General features: G+C 39.2%; 1 protein-coding gene across 1 annotated transcript in view; it reads right to left on the bottom strand.

Annotated features, from left to right (window-relative positions):
* Window positions 1–358: 358 nt before the first annotated feature.
* The window catches only part of LOC113110919 (semaphorin-3F-like), a 62,317-nt gene continuing 43,860 nt past the window's right edge, over window positions 359–18,815 (bottom strand). The window contains exons 8-19 of the mRNA XM_026275209.1: window positions 16,938–17,057; window positions 16,415–16,554; window positions 11,933–12,047; window positions 8,086–8,155; window positions 7,758–7,902; window positions 7,275–7,497; window positions 5,267–5,355; window positions 5,131–5,172; window positions 4,423–4,580; window positions 3,584–3,651; window positions 2,938–3,071; window positions 359–1,699 (exon numbers count right to left, since the gene is read on the bottom strand). Coding sequence (XP_026130994.1) covers window positions 1,280–1,699; window positions 2,938–3,071; window positions 3,584–3,651; window positions 4,423–4,580; window positions 5,131–5,172; window positions 5,267–5,355; window positions 7,275–7,497; window positions 7,758–7,902; window positions 8,086–8,155; window positions 11,933–12,047; window positions 16,415–16,554; window positions 16,938–17,057 — 1,724 coding nt within the window. The 3' untranslated portion in view covers window positions 359–1,279. The remainder of the gene's footprint in view (window positions 1,700–2,937; window positions 3,072–3,583; window positions 3,652–4,422; window positions 4,581–5,130; window positions 5,173–5,266; window positions 5,356–7,274; window positions 7,498–7,757; window positions 7,903–8,085; window positions 8,156–11,932; window positions 12,048–16,414; window positions 16,555–16,937; window positions 17,058–18,815) is intronic.

The raw sequence follows: 18,815 nt of genomic DNA, 5'->3' as shown, positions 1-18,815 counted from the left end.
GTTTTGTCACATATCAGGATGTGTCTTTTATAATATTGTAGTCTACACCAGTTTATTTAAATTCATATTTAGGCTATGTGCCATAATTAGCTGAATCTCTAAAAACAATACCAGATCATATTTCACCCCAAACTAAAATGGAATCTAATTATATATAATTGTTGCTTAAAAGTGAGTCCCATGTCACCAGTTTTGCATTGTGACATTTCCGTCTTTAAATATAATTATCATAATATCATATATAATATAATATAATATATATATATATATATATATATATATATATATATATATATATATATATATATATATATATATATATATATATATATATATACAGTATATATATATATATATATATTTTTTTTTCACCATAATGAGAAAATTTTTATAAGAACATTAAAACATAGGGGGGAATTTGCTTACTGTATATGAAAATAATGATTTAAAAGAATGGATTTATTAACTTTTTTAAAGGTGAAATATGACCTGGAGGTGCTTTCCCATTTGTGCATTCATGACATCATCATGGTGCGAGTTGGTTTGTGCTTTTAGTCTTTTCAAAAGTGGCATTAAAACAATAATAGCTTACTAAGAGCCCTCAGCAGCTGTTTTACATTTGTCAAAACAGTCACAAAAAAAATTGTGCCATGAAACTTGATTACCTTACAAACATGTGTGCAATTAAACAGATGCGTTGTGCATACAGAGTGACATTAGGAAGACAATATGAGCTGGTGTATCATTGGAACCAATGAGGGACCAGAATGCACTTAGGGGTGGGACTAGTGGTGAGGTGCATTATGATGTCAGCGTCTCCAGCCCCGCCTTTTCTGAATGTCTTTCTGTGAGTCCAGGGTCAAGATTCATCCCCGTCGCTCTTTCCATACCCATACCCCTCAAGTTCAACATAGTTCATAGTCTTTGAATTTACGTCAATTTATACGAGTCGTCAATGCCCGGAAAATGGAAAACGAATTTCCTTTGTTTTGTTTGTATTTGTGACAATAAAAATAATATAACAATAATATATGCCCGTTAGGTACTTATACACAAAGAGCATTGATTTTTCTATTTAAGTACAAAGAAATCCACAGAATGGTACTATATACAACCTACAATAAATACTGTGTATGATATCATCTTTATGTGTTAAAAGGGAATTCCGTTTGTTGCTTGCAAGTTCGGTTTCAGTTGATGGAAGTTTTTTTTTTTTTTTTTTTTACAGGTTTTCCTCTTTTATAAGTCTTTTCTATAAGGCCGGGGGGTGGAAATCTCCTCATGTCTCCTCCTGGTCCCCATGATGTCTGCGATTCCTCGGTTTCTTCTGTTCCTTCAGCTCTTTGAGGTCTTTGGCCTTGATTACTCCCGTCAGAGAGTCTCCATATTGCCAATAGTCCTGGCAGTACTGGTTTATGAGGCCCATCTCAGGCTGACTGAGGATGGTCAGAAGGTCTTTGTATTGTCCGGCGCTGGGGGTCCAGGGGCTGGATTGGAGCGAAGATGTCACAGGACGGCCTGATTCCACCAGGATGTTGTTGACGGCCTGGCTGGTCAAGACCACCAGCTGAAGTTTGACCAAAGTGTGCTTGAAGTTCTTCTCTGTGGCTGTGCAGACGTAGATGCCAGAGTCGGAGGACTGGAGGGAACGTAGTAGCAAGCCTTGATCTGTCTTTAACACGCGCTCGTCGGTACGGACCTGAAGTAACACACACACAAACAACCATGAGAAATAATGCAATGAACTTTGGAGCTGCCATTCGGGCTGCTTATTGATCTATTACTGTTCCTTATGGAAATGATGGTTGGCCGATACCAATAAGCAATACTTATCTTTATGATATGGCTAATAACTAAATGCATTTTCCATGCAGATTTACAGATACTATATTACACATATATATATATATATAATTTTTTAAATGCAATTACACTACATTACAAACATATTAGTAAATTATATCAATAAAAAAATCAATTATAGAATTATAAATATTAAATTACTTCATTTTTACTATATACTGTGATTATATTATTGTAATATAATCTAATATTTATATAATATATATAAAATAACAAAATTATATAATTATATATACACAATTATATTTAATATTATATATTAAATAATATATATTAAATATTATACAAAATATTTATATTTATTATTATTATTTTATTATTATTTTATTTCCTTTATAACATACATTATGTATATATCTGTATAGAGAGAGAGAGTATAATGACATGGAAATTATTATTGTATATGTACAGTATTTTATATTAAAAACACAATTTTATACTTTAAATGTAATACTTTGGTAATTATACTATACGTAAAATGTAATTGTTCAAATATTTGAAAATAAATATAAATTTTTAATTATAAAATTTTTACAGTTAATTTAATTAAAAAAATGTAATCCACTTTTTTATATACTGTATTGTTCGGACTATAAGTCGCACCTGAGTATAAGTCGCATCAGTCCAAAAATACGTCATGACGGGGAAAAAAAAACATATATAAGTCGCTCTGGACTATAAGTCGCATTTATTTAGAACCAAGAACCAAGAGAAAACATTACCATCTAAAGCCGCAAGGGGGCGCTCAGTGTAGACTACAGGAGCACTGAGCAGCATATAGCGCCCTCTGGCGGCTGGAGACGGTAATGTTTTCTCTTGGTTCATGTCTCTTAGTTCATTTCTCTTGGTTCATGTCAAATTAATTTTGATAAATAAGTCGCACCTGACTATAATCCGCAGGACCAGCCAAACTATGAAAAAAAGTGCGACTTATAGTCCGGAAAATACGGTAGTCTCTTTCATACTGTCATCTTTCATATTATTGGCATCCAGTGTGTCTAAAAAGGAGGATACTGAATCTATAAAATCTTCTTTGTATGTATATGTATATATATATACAGCATGAGTTTTTACCTCTCTCCTCCTGTCGCTGTTGTCTCGGTGGAGGTGCCATTTGATAGCCGCATGGGGCGATCTGGCCTGGCACTCCAAAAATGTGCTGCTGCCCTCCACCCCATACTGCACCATCTCTAGTGTGTTCTTATTGGCTGGACAACAACAACAACAACATGCCATTTCTCATTGACAACAGCACAGCATTGGAGCAAAAACGAGAGCTGGCCATGAACTATTAGAGCAGAGTCAGTAGAATGTGAGACTGGTGTCAGTCAAACTACAGTAATGCAAATAAAAAGTTCAGATCAGAGCACAATGATGCTTTCTGTTAACAGCTCATTGAGGTTGTATAAAGAAAGCACAACTCTATTTTACATACACGATTAAGTTATATAAACAAATTTCACAAAATAAATGAAAAGGTATAAAACTGAATTCACAAACGTATGATGCTGATAAATGTGTCATGCCATGAAAACAACTATTAGCTGTGATTTGAATGATTTATCAATGAATTAGCTGTGCATTAAAAATATGCATTAGACAGACACATTTATATTAGAATAAAAAAACAGGCAGAGCTAAATCTATGTATTGATATTATACATAATAAATGTATATATTTACAAATATTAATTGTATTAAAGTCAGACTAGTAGCTTACTGTTGGAATTGTATCCTCTGCACTGCCTTATAGGATTCCCATATTTCACATCCTGTCGCCGGCTGCGTCTGAAAGGAAGACAACATGACAAAATTAGAAATGTATTGACTAACTGACGGCACGTATATATCTGAAGGAAAATTTAAGAAGACAGCTCATCCGATTAGATTATTCATATTTGCAGTTTCAACACACTTAAGATATGACGGTCAGCCAGGATGAAAGCTGGCAGACAGAACAAGCGTAAAGTTCAGATCAATCAGTCTCTCGGGGATTTCAGCTTTCTGCAATGTTAGGGGAAGTCCCATCCTGTTTCACAATATGAATACTCGCCCTTCCCTAAATAAGATCCATACGGACACCTGTTTGTCTCAAAAACTTTGGGCTAAATTAAAATGTATGTGTTTAGCAGACGCTTTTAAATCAAAACTGTAGTTTCCCCTGAAACTGCCCAATATGACTAATGCAACTGACTGCATGAAAGCAAAACATCTTCAGTTGCAACATCTAATGAACAAAACTTCCAGAAATTAGGAGGCTGTGACCATAAATGAGACTCTAATCCTCATGAACGCACATAACTGGAATATGATCTTTGATGTGTCATTTTGGAATTACTTTTGTTTCGTGAGAAATTCGTGAGAATTTCATTATTTCCTATTAAGAGCCAAATGAGATTCAGATTCAAATCTGTGTCTAATGAACTAACATCTATGGCATTTTAAAACCAAATGTTCTCACCACCTGTATGTTACTGTACATAAATCTGGTGTATGTAAAGATGCTGACTATCACTGTGTTTCAGTGTTATTTGGTTTGAAGCGCTTTGGCCCATTTACCTCTTCTGTGAGGCCGAGTACCGAGAGCAGGACTTGCCATCCCAGGCACAATAAGGGTCCCGGGCCAAACAGCAGTCTGCACAGACCTCGCCATAGACGTCACACCTGTGCAGGGCCAGATGTGTCACCCCAACCGGAGACGCCACATATAGTTGTTGCTGCAGCAAAATCAAAACATGTTGTTATGCAGAGTGACAATCTTTCTTTTTCTTTTCTGCCTTTAGATGTATAATTTGATCCTAAAATGTCAAGGTACATCATTTTCTATTTTCCAATCTCTTTAGAAAGAAGAAAACCACACATGACTGTGCAGGCCTGTGTAGGTTTTGAACTGCAAATTTAAGTTGTTATGTTATGATAATGGAGCATTAGAGAATTGACATTTCTGTTTTTAGGATCAGCTGTTTTAAATCAGCTTTTTTTGGGGAAGACTAGGGTTTAAATTACATCCTAGTTATGATGTCATGCCACATCTGCCAACAATCCCAATCATGATGAAAGAATAAACCACAAATGAAATTTAACATTTTATCTCCATGCATCTGTAAAATTGTTATCCCCATATTAAAGCTTATAGATTACAGAGACGGATAGCACCTGCACGTCTAGCTTAAGTGGGTTTATTGTTACCGCTTCATGTATTTGGGTATTCCTCCAGTCAGTGTGTGTGTACCATGTTACGAGGTTTAGTGTACAGCAAATTCTTACCCGTTTTGAAGAAATCTTCATAGTTGTGATAGGAGTAGGGACCTGGGAGTGAAAGATTGTGCATGACTTAATTAAAAAGTGTGCAAAAGTTGGGTGCCAGTGAGATTTGTTTTGAAAGAAAGGGCACAGATCTCACCTTAAAGACCTCTACTTCCTCTAACACCAGTTCCTCTGTCTGCAGGTCATCTCTGGGCAGGACAATCACCTTCTGCACTGTACCTCTGTCTGTAGGCCAAAATAAAGACAGTCAGATTAAACAACAAGTCCCAAAACATTCAAAGCACCATGATATTCCTCTGCCAACTTTGTATCTATTCCCTTTTCCAAGCGTTTTGTCTTTGCATCTTATGCCCTGATAAGATCATGATTATTATCTTTCACTGAGTACAGAAACACTTGAGGTACTCTTTCTTTCCATCCCATCTACCGTGTAGACCCCTCACATTTTCCACACATCATCCCTTCCTTCAAAAATCCCTCTTTTGTCTTTTGTTTTCACTGCTTTTCACGGCACACTCGTCTTTCAGCTCGGCTGTACCCTGTCAGGCTCTGTCTCTGCTTCAAAGCAGAGGTATTTCAGTGGCTGTGTACTAGCGGAACGCTTGTTTGATTTAAGCATGCCGTTGCATTCCTCCGTGCACGTCACCAGAGATTTATTGCAACCGGAGCAATACATCTAACCTGAGCTTTGAATGCAGGCGAGCGACGCCAGCTGAAAGCCAGGGACGCTCCTGTGAGTGCTTGTAGGTGCAATGGGCCGCGCAGAGTTGATTTAAAAGCCCATTAGACTCTCAGACATAAAGAGATATCCTACAGCACGACGAGACCAAAGAATGGTGTGATTCTGACACCATTCTTTAAGGTTAAAAGAAAGTTTGAAAAGGAGATGAGAGTTAGGCAGATCAGCTGTTGTAGGCTGATCGATTATTATAAAGTGACCCTGCAGCTTTAATGTGCTGCATACACAGCATTTGTATTGAGAACAGAAAGCTGGAAACACAAAACCTTTTGTGTGTGTGTGAGGGTGTGTGTGTGTGTTTAACATCCATCTAAGTAGAGTCAGATGCTTTCACCTCCTCTGATAAATGTACAGTACACTTGAGGATGAATGAAACTGACTTTTTATGTCCATTTATCTTGCAGCAGTTTCAGTGTCTTGACAAAGGTTTAAAGAAAAGGCAAGATTACAGTTACTGTACCTAACCACACTGTAAATACATAATAAAACAAGTACTTATGTACTTATTGTTCATATTGTATTCCAAAACACAATTAGTGCTATTGAGGTGGGATACGGGTAAGGTTAGGGACAGGTTGGGTGGTATGGGTAGGTTTAAGGGTGGATTGAGGTGTAACGGATGGTTCAACATTTAAACTATAAATATAATTACAGAAATTAATTACAAACGTAATTACATGCAGGTATTTTTTTTTAAATACAAGTACAATGTAAAAACATTTGCAAACACAATAATTGCATTGTATCAAATTAATCATTTAAATGTAAGTACATAGCAGTTAATGCCACCTAACATAAAGTGGGGCCTGTTTTTTTATTTTATTTTAGTACAAAAAAGGCATTAGATAGCAACAACACCACATTCTATAGAGAAACTTAATGCTGTTAAACATTTTTTAATTATACTAACTATCGCCTTAACTTGGTAGCCCGAAAAATGCTAAAGCTAAAACTAAAACTAACAATACAAGAAGAGCGGTTCTCACTTCCTTGTTTAATTATGTGCATTAATTGTACAGCACTTTGGTACAACGCTTGTTGTTTTTAAATGTGCTTTATAAATCAAAGTGAACTTAAAATAAATATAAAAATATATTTATATATACAGTAACTAAAATGAAAACTAAACTAAACTGAAAATAATGCAAATATTTCATATTTTATAGCATATAACATAAGTTTATATGAAAAAAAAAAAAAAATTATATATATATATATATATATATATATATATATATATATATATATATATATATATATATATATATGTATGTATGTATGTATGTATGTATGTATGTATGTATGGATGTATGGATGTATGGATGCATGCATGTATGTATGTATGTATGTATGTATGTATGTATGTATGTATGTATGTAAAAAGCAGGCTATTTTCCAAACTCACCTGTACCCAGGAAGAGCACTTCATAGTTGCCATCGGCTGCAGTCACCTGGTCCACAGTGATGGTGGTGAACTCATAGTCCACGTTGGTCCTGACCACCAGGGGGCGCCTGTGCACCGGATACACAGCGTTGTACATGGTGGGATGATTCCGCATGAAGTTGATGACCTCGTCAGGGTAGTCTTTCGTGGACTTCATGTTAGGGGTGAAAGTCCCACCAGGACACTAGCAAAAATGGGTCAAGGGGACCAACCTTAGCCAATGAGATCTCTGTATTCTCCTAATACAGAGCCTAACTTCCAAATGGGTAGATCGAAAGGATAAACCCCACTTGTAATTTGTACTTTCAGCTTGGTTTGAAGCTTGGTAAAGTTCAAGCTTGTTTTTTTTTTTTTAACAGTGGGATGAGATTAATATTTCTAAATCAGTATGCCAATAATTCATCTTATTATTGGTAGTCTGGTTCATAAGAGGGTGAAACTCACTGTTCCTGGACGAGGGTAGGGGATTTTTCCAGTGTAGGCCACCCACTGATAATTGGGACCTTCTTTGTGGGCAAAAGGTCCATTGAACACCATCCGAATGTCCGCCATGGAGTAGACGCAGACCGCTGAGCCTTTAAAAACAGAGCTGGGGGGAAAATATGACAGTTTTTGTTATAAAGCTATTAATACATGATGCAGGCTATTTAAAAGTGTACAGAAAAAAAGTAGATGCAAATGCAGTGGACAACTGCCCATGCTAAACAAGACTTCCAGTGTTTTCTACAGCTTCCAGATGGAGGAAGACCATGTCTAGTATTTTCAGACTCACCCAGACACAGAGAAGACCCCATAGATGACGGGATTTTTAGTGTCCTGCGTGGGCTGTATGTACACATCCTCTAAAAGACACAAACACAGAGGAACATTGCAGTGACAAAGCTGGAGAACACTTTGCTAATATTTGCAGTGCATAAATCAAGCGCATTTAATGAATCTTGGGACAAACGTCCTGTGACTCAGAGTTTCTCACTGCATTTAACTCACCCGTCTGAAGTAATGAGAATTTTTTTTTAACAATATAAACTTTCTACAACAAACACAAATCGCTTTTAACATTTAAAAAATAGAGACAGCAGTTGCATAAATAAACTGGAAAGTAAATAATGTGAAGGAGACAGTTTTCAGAGAAAAGACATCGCATGTTATCGCTATTATGAAACTTGCTGAGCTGGCTTGCATAAACACTTATGTGTGCATATGAGTGTCTGTGTGTGTGAGGTTATAAGTGAGTGTGTTTAAGGACTGCTGAAGTGCTCCTCATGGAGAACTCATAGGATAATAAGGATGAGAATAGCAAAGCATATGGTTCCTATTGCCTCACACACACATCCTGCCAACTATTATATCTGAGTATAGCTGTATGTATAGAGCAGGTGACGCATCATGTGTATATGGATGAAAGACATGGGCTTATAAGACAACCAGAAAAATTCATTCATATCTCATACACAGTGCTAGAAACTCATGATCTTATGAATTAAAAAATGCAGAAGACAGTGTGTAATAGTTAATGCACATGTTCCACATACACATGAGGAGTTCATGTTGGAGATGTGGGTTCAAGTTCAGTTTGCAACATGCTCCATCCCCTTATTTTTCTTATGCTTTCAGCTAATAACACTTTTAACTCTCTTTTACCAATGCCAATGTATTTGGCAACCTGAGGGCAAAATTTCCTCTCCCTTTGTCCTTCACAACAGAAGAACTGCAGTTAATGGCGCACATCTAAAGATCTTCAACAACGATGAACATACTTTTAAAATGACACAGCATTTTTTTTTTTTTGTGCAAACATTTGGTCATTTGGGACGAATCTGCCAAATTCTTAACATCTTCCAACTGTTCGAATTCACTTAAATGCAAAGCCAGTTACATGAGCATAGCAGATATATAAAATCTATGTTAAAATATTTGTATAAAATCTATGTTAAAATCTACACAATTACTGTCAATAATACTGAACAGAAAAGGCAGAAAATGTCATTAAAAACATAAAAAAAGCAATTATTAACACGTTATGTGACCTACATTAAAGTCCAACAATCAAACAGAAAATAATATAAGATGGTATTCGATTAGTTTGATCAAGAATTCATTAGATTGCTAAAACTTATGCTATGATACTAATGGTCAACATTATTTTTTTCCCACCCATGTGACCTTACAGAGAAAATCAATTATGATGGAGAATTATGACAATAGATTGTGTACTCCTGAATCAGGCATAACAGCTACTTTAAATTGCAATAATATTTCCCAATAATTACTGTTTTTACTGTATCATTCTATCAAATAAAATAATTATTTTTGACCCCAAACTTTTAAATCGTGGTGTATATATGAGATCTAATTTCCAAAAAATGTAAATGTGTAATTCCTTTCCTTTAAAAGGCACGTTTGTAGCATTTGTAAAACTGCATTTTTCCACCAATGCTCTCAATGTCAAATGCTGAAACGTTAATTAATGCATTCATTACCTCAAGGTTAGATTATTGTAATGCTTAACTGGGTGGTTAATCTGCACGCTTAATAAACAAACTCCAGTTAGTCCAAAATGCAACAGCTAGAGTTCTTACTAGAACTAGGAAGTATGACCACATTAGCCCGGTTCTGTCAACACTGCACTGGCTCCCTATCAAACATTATATACATTTTAAAAAATTGCTTATTAGTTATAAAGCCATGAGTGGTTTAGCACCTCTGTATTTGAACAAACTCATATTGCATTATAGTCCTCCACATCCGCTGCGTTCTCAAAACTCTAGCAATTTGATTATACCTAGAATATCAAAATCAACTGCGGGCGACAGATCATTTTCCTATTTAGTACCAAACCTCTGGAGTAACCTACTTAACACTGTTTGGATGTCAGACACACTCTTGTCAGATTAAATCTAGATCAAAGACCCATCTCTTTAACCTGGCTTACACATAACACACTAACACATTTTTAGTATTCAAATCCATTAAAGGATTTAAGGCTGGATTAATTAGGACAATCGGACTGGAAACACTTCACCGGAATGACACACTATGTACTTGCTACATCATTAGAAGAATGGCATCTACACTAATATTAGTCTGTTTCTCTCTTATTCCGAGCTCACTGTAGCCACCAGATCCATTCTGTATCCAGATCAGATGGTCATTGCAGTCACCCCGATCCAGTAAGTATCCAGCCCAGATGGTGCACCTAGAGAGGACCTCTACAGCCCTAATGTTAGCGGAGAACAAGACATCTAGATGAGCCGCAGAGACAGATCCTTGTCTCCTAGACGTTCACCGGGACAAGACCACAGGAAACAGATGAGTCCTCTGCACAATATGACTTTGCTGCAGCCTTGATTGGGACCAGAGGAGAACTGGCCCCCCAACTGAGCCTGGTTTCTCCCAAGGTTTTTTTCCATTCGGTCACCGATGGAGTTTTGGTTCCCTGACGCTGTCGCCTCTGGCTTGCTTAGTTGGGGACACTTCATTTGCAGCGATATCATTGACTTGATTGCACAGATACTATTTAAACTGAACTAAGCTGGATGATGACATCACTGAATTCAATGATGAACTGCCTTTAGTGTTTATTATTTTCATTTTGCATTATTGCCACACTATTTTCCTATTTAATACTGTAAAGTGCTTTGACACATTCTGTATTGTTAATAGCGCTATATAAATAAAGGTGACTTGACTAATTATGATCATTCTGAATACTACTGACACAGTGTACTTAAACTCCATCTGTATTATAATAAAAGCTTAATCCTGTTCATTACTAGACTGCCACAACTCACAATGCTACAGCTTTATTGCCTTATTAAAAATGCCTTGATATCCCTCCTTTAACACACACCTACAGTATATCCTCACCTCACCATTAGCCTGTGTAAACATCCTCCACACTAATAGAGCTAAACATGTTTATAAGTGTTAAGCGACTGTGCTCTGGAGCCCAAAACTGCTCTATTAATTTGAGCAACAGCAATAAATTCCAGCATGATCATAGTCCATAGTTTCCCTACATCACTGGGGCCAATTAGTCTGGAAATGACTGTAAGAGCGAGAGAGACCCTTAGTGGACCCGGCATTCCTGTCGGTCCACCTGATCCGTCCGCAGGGCATGGCCTTCTCTCTAGACGTCATCCGAACTCCCTTCAAGTCTCTCCACAGCTTATGGCACATCTCCCACACCTTCAGCCTTCTCAAAAGAGCCTTTTGTTCAGAAAAAGAGGGTGGATTTCTGTAACACGGCTTCGAATAAGCCATTATCCCTCTCAGCATATGGACGTAGAGGGGGAATCTTGTGCCATATGGCAGGGAGGGCGAGGTACGTCACCTGGCCCGGAGTAAATGAAGACCTGGAGGCCCCCGTTAGGGGATCCAGGATGTTGTGGGTGGATGGAGGCTTTGCATGTGGTTTTGTAGTTGGGTGTGGGCGACATTGGACAGGGCCACTGAAACCTGACTAACCAGAAGAGGATCTTTCTCATTCACACACAGCTAAAGTGATCCTTGACTGGCCACCGTCCAAAGCAAATCACTTTAAGAGCCGAGATGGGGCCTTTCAACTGACGACTTTATCTGTTGGAGATGAACAGAGTGAGACAGAAATGGAGACTTACTGAGCTCATCGAAATGCGTTTCAATTCCATCAGCTCCTGGGACCGAGCAGATGAGACGGGCTTTCAGGAAGGTGCTCCACTTGTTGACCAAGCAGCAGTGACCACCGTCATCATTCTGTAAACACACACACGTTGAGAGCCATCGGTTAGAGTCAAAATCAAAGAGGGGCGGAATAGCTGCATTTAATTCATGGCAAGCCCCTCCGCAATGGGAAAGAGAGGAACAAACAGTCAGGAAAAGTTAGCTGTGAGAAGACAAGATTGCAAATAGTGTCTCGTCTGATTCACAAAACACACTCATCTTGTCTGATGGCCAGCCAAATTTCAGGGAGAGTGGCTGAGGAATCCTGATTTATCAACGGACTTCAATTACAACCTACTTGTTTGGATGTAGGAAGGGAAGTTTCACCCTTTACCTTTAGGGGAGAATTTATCTGTAAAGGAGTACAGTAGTTCACCCAAAAATGAAAATACCTTATCATTTACTCACCATTAAATTAGTTTTAACCCTGTATAAGGTTTCTTTCTTCGGCTGAACGAACAAGAAAAAAAAAAAAAAGCTGATGGTCCCCAATGACTTCCATAGTCATAGTATTTTTTCCATACTATTGAAGTCAATGGGGACCATCAACCGTTTGGCTACCTATATTCTGCAAAATAGGAATGACACATGCGTCGGTGTACAAAGTCAATTGTGCTTGGTGAAAGATAGGGCCCTAAAAATCAAAAGAACAATTAATTCACAATCTGGATTCGCTAATTCTCTAATTCTCGCTTATTTTCATTTTCATCCACAGCTTACATTTTGTATGACTTCAGCAAACTTGAAATATAATGGAACGATAAAGGAAATTCCACAATTCATTTCATTTTGTATACCCTTTTGGAGCTTGACATTCCCAGTCCTCACTGACATAAATTCAAAATCACCCTTTGTGCTCCCCAGAAAAAAGCAAGTCATACTTTTTGAAGAATGACATGAGTAAATGAAGAAATGTCAATTTTTGTGTGAACTACCGCTTTAAAACAGATGCAGCTAAATGAGTTATCAACAAACTGTATATATGATATGAATGATCATAGAGTACCCCAGTCTCTCTCTGCGTGTTTCATATTTGATCGCATGACTCATTGTTATTAATAGAAGCTAAAGATCTTTGTGAGAGAGGGTGGATGGTGACCAGATGGGTTCAGATGTGAGATGCAGAATGGCTGGTTCTCCGGAGTGTGATCCATAAAGTCCTGAGCACAGGGGTGTGTTTGCGTGATAGGTCACCACATGACCCCGACTCATAAACAAAGACCTGGGGGGGCTGCACGACCACGCACTCATATAAACATACCCGTAAACACAAAACAGAAAGCAGATAAACACAAAAATCCTACCACCCACACAAACACACATGCAATGTCATATGCCACCATGTGGTTCCACATGTGAAACAGCTCTATGAACACATGCATGTTACAAAAAATACACAAGCACAAACCCATTCATGAAGACACACAAATCTATATATATATATATATATTTTTTTTTTTTCTCTCTCTCTCTGCAAGAATGCACTGAATCCATCAAAAGTGACAGTAAAAAATGAAATAAAGAAAAATGTGTGTTTCAAATAATTTCAGTTTTGACTTTCTATTCTTCAAAGAAACCCTGAAAAACTGATCATGGCTTTCACAAAAATATTAAGCATCACAATATTTAATACTGATAATGGCTGCTAAAATGTAACTTTGCCATCACATGAATAAATTAAATTTGAATATATTGTCACGGGAGGAGCACAAGACAGACACAGTGGGCGTGGCGTCAGGCCTCGGAGAGGCTTTTATTAACAGAAATCATAAAACAAAGGGAATAAAAGTGGCCAAAAGGGGGAAAGTGTCCAAAATAACAGGGAATCTGGTGTCCTCGTTGTGCTGCGGGATTTGTGTAGGTCGGGCAGTGTTCATCAAGGAAGGGTCCAGGCAAGGGGCGGAGTCCGGCGGCCGCACGCGCTCCCCTCCTTGGTCCGGGGCGCGAGGGGCGGCGGCTTCTCCTAGCGGCCGCGTCTCTCTCGTTGGCCGCGGCGCTGGTAGGGGATGGACGGCCCGGCATCCTGGCCCGTCGGCCGTGTATACGGGTGCGGTTCCCATCCGGATCGCGGGTCCGGCAGCTCACGTCTTGGTGGCGCGGGAGTCCCTCAACGCACCCTTCCTGGACCCACGAGGACACCAGCGTGCATGCACGGGGAAGAGACCGGTCTCCTGAGGAGAGGCGCGTTGGGCTTTTAAACAGCGGCGGTAATGAGGCTCCACTTCCTTCAGGTGTGCCCCATCACACGCCGCCAGCCCTGACTCGTCCAGCGCCCCTCCTCTCACACACCCACTCCAGTCGGGAGCCTGGTGAAGGGCGGCGATTTAGGACGGGGTGCCGGTGATAATCAGGGAGGAGGCAGCTGACTCGTCACATTCCCCCTCCCAAGCGACATCCCCGTCATCAGGGCGCCGCCCACACGGGAGTGCTACCATCCTCAACCAGGCTCCAAACGGTCGGAGTGGGCGGGGTTTCCTCTCCGGGCGGTCCTCCCTCTCGCAGCGCACCAGAACAGGGACAGAGAAACCGGGTTTTAGTGACAGCCTCAACCAACCACAGGGTAAAATGACAATGGAAAAGTCACTTACCCCTTGTGTGGCTGGGAGGCTGTCCCCAGTTTTCCTCTGTCCCAGTCTGGGTTCTCACGAACGTTTGCAAGCGAGAGGGAGTGACGTCACCAGACGTTTCCCAACTGCGCTGTCTAGGCTCCGCCTGCCCGCATTCTCCACCACTGTCACGGGAGGAGCACAAGACAGACACAGTGGGCGTGGCGTCAGGCCTCGGAGAGGCTTTTATTAACAGAAATCATAAAACAAAGGGAATAAAAGTGGCCAAAAGGGGGAAAGTGTCCAAAATAACAGGGAATCTGGTGTCCTCGTTGTGCTGCGGGATTTGTGTAGGTCGGGCAGTGTTCATCAAGGAAGGGTCCAGGCAAGGGGCGGAGTCCGGCGGCCGCACGCGCTCCCCTCCTTGGTCCGGGGCGCGAGGGGCGGCGGCTTCTCCTAGCGGCCGCGTCTCTCTCGTTGGCCGCGGCGCTGGTAGGGGATGGACGGCCCGGCATCCTGGCCCGTCGGCCGTGTATACGGGTGCGGTTCCCATCCGGATCGCGGGTCCGGCAGCTCACGTCTTGGTGGCGCGGGAGTCCCTCAACGCACCCTTCCTGGACCCACGAGGACACCAGCGTGCATGCACGGGGAAGAGACCGGTCTCCTGAGGAGAGGCGCGTTGGGCTTTTAAACAGCGGCGGTAATGAGGCTCCACTTCCTTCAGGTGTGCCCCATCACACGCCGCCAGCCCTGACTCGTCCAGCGCCCCTCCTCTCACACACCCACTCCAGTCGGGAGCCTGGTGAAGGGCGGCGATTTAGGACGGGGTGCCGGTGATAATCAGGGAGGAGGCAGCTGACTCGTCACAATATATATTTAAACAGAAACCAATGACTTTACATTGCAATTATATCAGACAATATTACTTTTTCTTGTACTGTATTTTTCTGAAAAGAAAAAAAAAAAACACCAAAACTTCTGAATGGTGGTTCCTGCCATCGACTTTAGTTGTTTTATTAAACTATTTACAATAACCTTAATCCTAAAATATTGAGTTAAAATGACTACTATAAGGCTTCAAATTATTTATTATCTAGCTCACTTATATGGACTAATTATGATGCATTTTTGCTCATTTTGAAACTTGACATTGTAAAACAAATTTGAACACATCTTTAAAACATAAACTAGCCATCATCTAATCTCTATACATACTGCATTTTATCTTAAAAATAAATAAATAAATAAATAAAATATTTAAAGTTTTTAAAAGAGTTTTGTATAATTTAACAACGTTTGTAAAGAACTTTTCAGAATTTATCCCTCCAAGTACAGCTAAACATGAACACACCCACAAGCTTACATCAAGGCCAAGAAGATGCACCACAAACCCCTGAGTTTACCCCTGTAGCTCAAGCCTGCTGTTCCATGTTTGCTTTCATTGCCCTGCTCAATTTGCAGTTGTGGTCTGGCACTATTTTCATTAAGATCTTGTGGTTAAGCTCCGCGCTTGGGACAAATCGCTATGGTGCTGATGAATAAGCCATCTTTTCCACTGCATGCTTTGGTGAAGAAACTGTCATTCACAGAATGGCTGACCTGACAGGTCAAAAGGTCACAGGTTCAGGGGTCACATGGATAGAGAGATGTATTGTAAGCAGGGAGGTCAAATATGTGTAGATTTCGGCACGTCAGCGGCAAGCAAACAGTAATGGCACAGTCAAGTATCCACAAACGCTCGCTTGCTCTTGGCTGTAGCTGGAATCTCTTTCAGAAATGCTGAACTGAATGGAATGTCTCAAACTTTGGCTCATATTTATCACATCATATTTTATGTCAGAGATTTTAGCTCACCAGGCAGATTCGGCCGATGCGTGACTGTGATTTGGGACTCTGGCCCATCCCAGAAGACTTCTCACGGAAGAAAAAGTAGAGTTTGTCATCGTTTTTTTCGTTGCTGTCAGGGATGAGGTGCACGTGGACAAATGAGGGGTCTAAGAAATAAGAGAAAGAGGGAGAGAAAATGCAAATGTCTTTTTTTCATTTTGCACAATTACAAATCTATCAGCCTGAGAAATTACCTGAAATAATAAGGACTATTTAAGTGATCTGCATAAAGGTGAAAATGGAAAATTAAAAATGAAAAAAAAAAAAAAAAACTTCCCATATGTATAGAACTGAAATAAGATAAATTGCTCATCTTTTTGATCATTAGATAAATGGCAAAGTATCACCTAATTTACCTGAACTCTAGGTTAAAGTATATAAAATAACATATAAACACAAACCCATACACTAAAACCTAAAAATTTAATTAAATTAAATAAAAATTAAAAACCACTCATATCACTCAACCACTCATAATCCACTTGTTTACCATTTAGCCATCTTGAGTTGTATTGGTCAGTACGCATGACTGCATTTTTCCCCAAAGTTCGGAAAATAGCAGAGTCTGTTCCCATGAAATCAATATACACCCCTGCATACAGTTCTCCATCTAAGAGTAACAAAAACAGAAAAGAGAAAGTCAGGATTTAAGTAGCTGTGAATGTGAAAGAAATAAACCTTTGATTTATAAGCTTTTATTTTTCATAATGAAACATCCGCCACACCTATGATGATGGATTATTGCCAGGAGATCCATCAACGCACAAAAAAAGAACATTCAACTGAGCAAATGCTCAACTTACAGTGATCAGTCAAGAGAATGAATTTTTTCGTAAGTATATATAATGATTATTTTTAATTTGATTAATAATTAGTTGATTAAAAATTAATATTATTATTTTCAACAATATGTTAATTATGCAGTATTACAAATTTGAAACTAACACCGCACAACGATATAAAGCTTGGCTTAGTGGCAACTCCCAACTTACATTACATTACAAGACTGACGCCCGCTGGGTCTCATATGCTCTGGTCATTATGCATGTGCATTGTGAGGGGTTATTATTGCCTCTGGAGGAATTTGTTCCTTGTTAAGTAGTGTGGAGGTCAAGTGTGTGTGTGAGAGTGCAGAACCCAGTTGCAGGCCATTTGAGCAGGTGTCTCAGTGTGTAGTTGGCAGAGATCACGGCTGTTAAAGGAGGAGCCGCAGAACCACGGCCAGGTGGAGCACTGTCATGAGCAGCTTTCATTATTAATTCCCTCTCGGAGGAATCCAGAACACAGGGCATGCCTGTTTTTGCCCACACTTGCTTCGGTGTACAGCGGGAGATACAAGTACAATCGGAGGGCTTTGTAGAGGAAACATGCTGGATGTAGAATGGGTTTGTTGACAGTCTATTTGCTCTGCCCAGCGGCAGTTTTTCCCGATGGCATATCAAAACTGTTGATTCTTAGGGGAAGTCTAGATTCCAGCCTGTCAGAATGCCTTGTAAATTCAACCAAACATCTCTAACATATGAGGTGGTAGTTAAATACAACCAGACAGGCAAACACTAAAGTGTTCTTTCAACGAATAGCATGCCAAATTGTTTGCAAAAGCTTCCTTGTCATGTTTGTTTGTGGCTTTTAAGGTCACACTTCATGTAAGTCTGTGTTAAATTGTTTCACTGGCTTAGCTAAGTGGTTTTGCTAGTTTTGGGCTTTGCTAAGCTGTGCTGATTAGATGGTTTAGCCGGTTGTTTTCCTAGTCAAGGGTTTCGCTGAATTACCTGCTGTGTAAGCCTTGCTAAATTGGGGCTTTGTGCTGTTCTTTTGACTCGGCTGATGACGTGCTAGTTTGGGGATTGTTTAGTCAGGAAAAAGCTACAACAGATTTACAACAAATTAGTCACAAAATACTGTAGATTTATAAATCCTAACAAATAATGGCTGCATAATGTTTGGGGAAAAAAGAATGGATTGGGAAAAAAGAATGAATAATAATAACAATAATGATGATGATTATCATTGTAACAATAGTTAATATTGCTTTTTTAATACTGTAAAAACTTTAATACAATTTTTATAAAAAAAAAAAAAATGTAATTTGATAGTATATAGCTATAGAAGAAAATATTTATATTTATGGCTATTTATGGGAATTGTTTTTCATTTTCAAGTGGTAAACCATCAAGCTTTTATTTTGGCAGAGTTGATGGTTTCTCTGTGAAAATGGAGCATAGTTAACCTCTAAATGTAAAAATTTGTTTTGCCTCAAACATTATTCTGAAACTACGCATTGCCAACGATCTATAAACCATCAGGTTTTCTAGTGCATGATGTCTCGCAGTTAGAAGCATCATTAGAAGGCTTGTTAGAAAACTCG

Source organism: Carassius auratus, chromosome 11 (assembly GCF_003368295.1).
Source record: "Carassius auratus strain Wakin chromosome 11, ASM336829v1, whole genome shotgun sequence".
NCBI lineage: Eukaryota > Metazoa > Chordata > Actinopteri > Cypriniformes > Cyprinidae > Carassius > Carassius auratus.
Note: the sequence above shows the minus strand (reverse complement) of the source record. Positions and strands in the feature narration are given on the sequence as shown.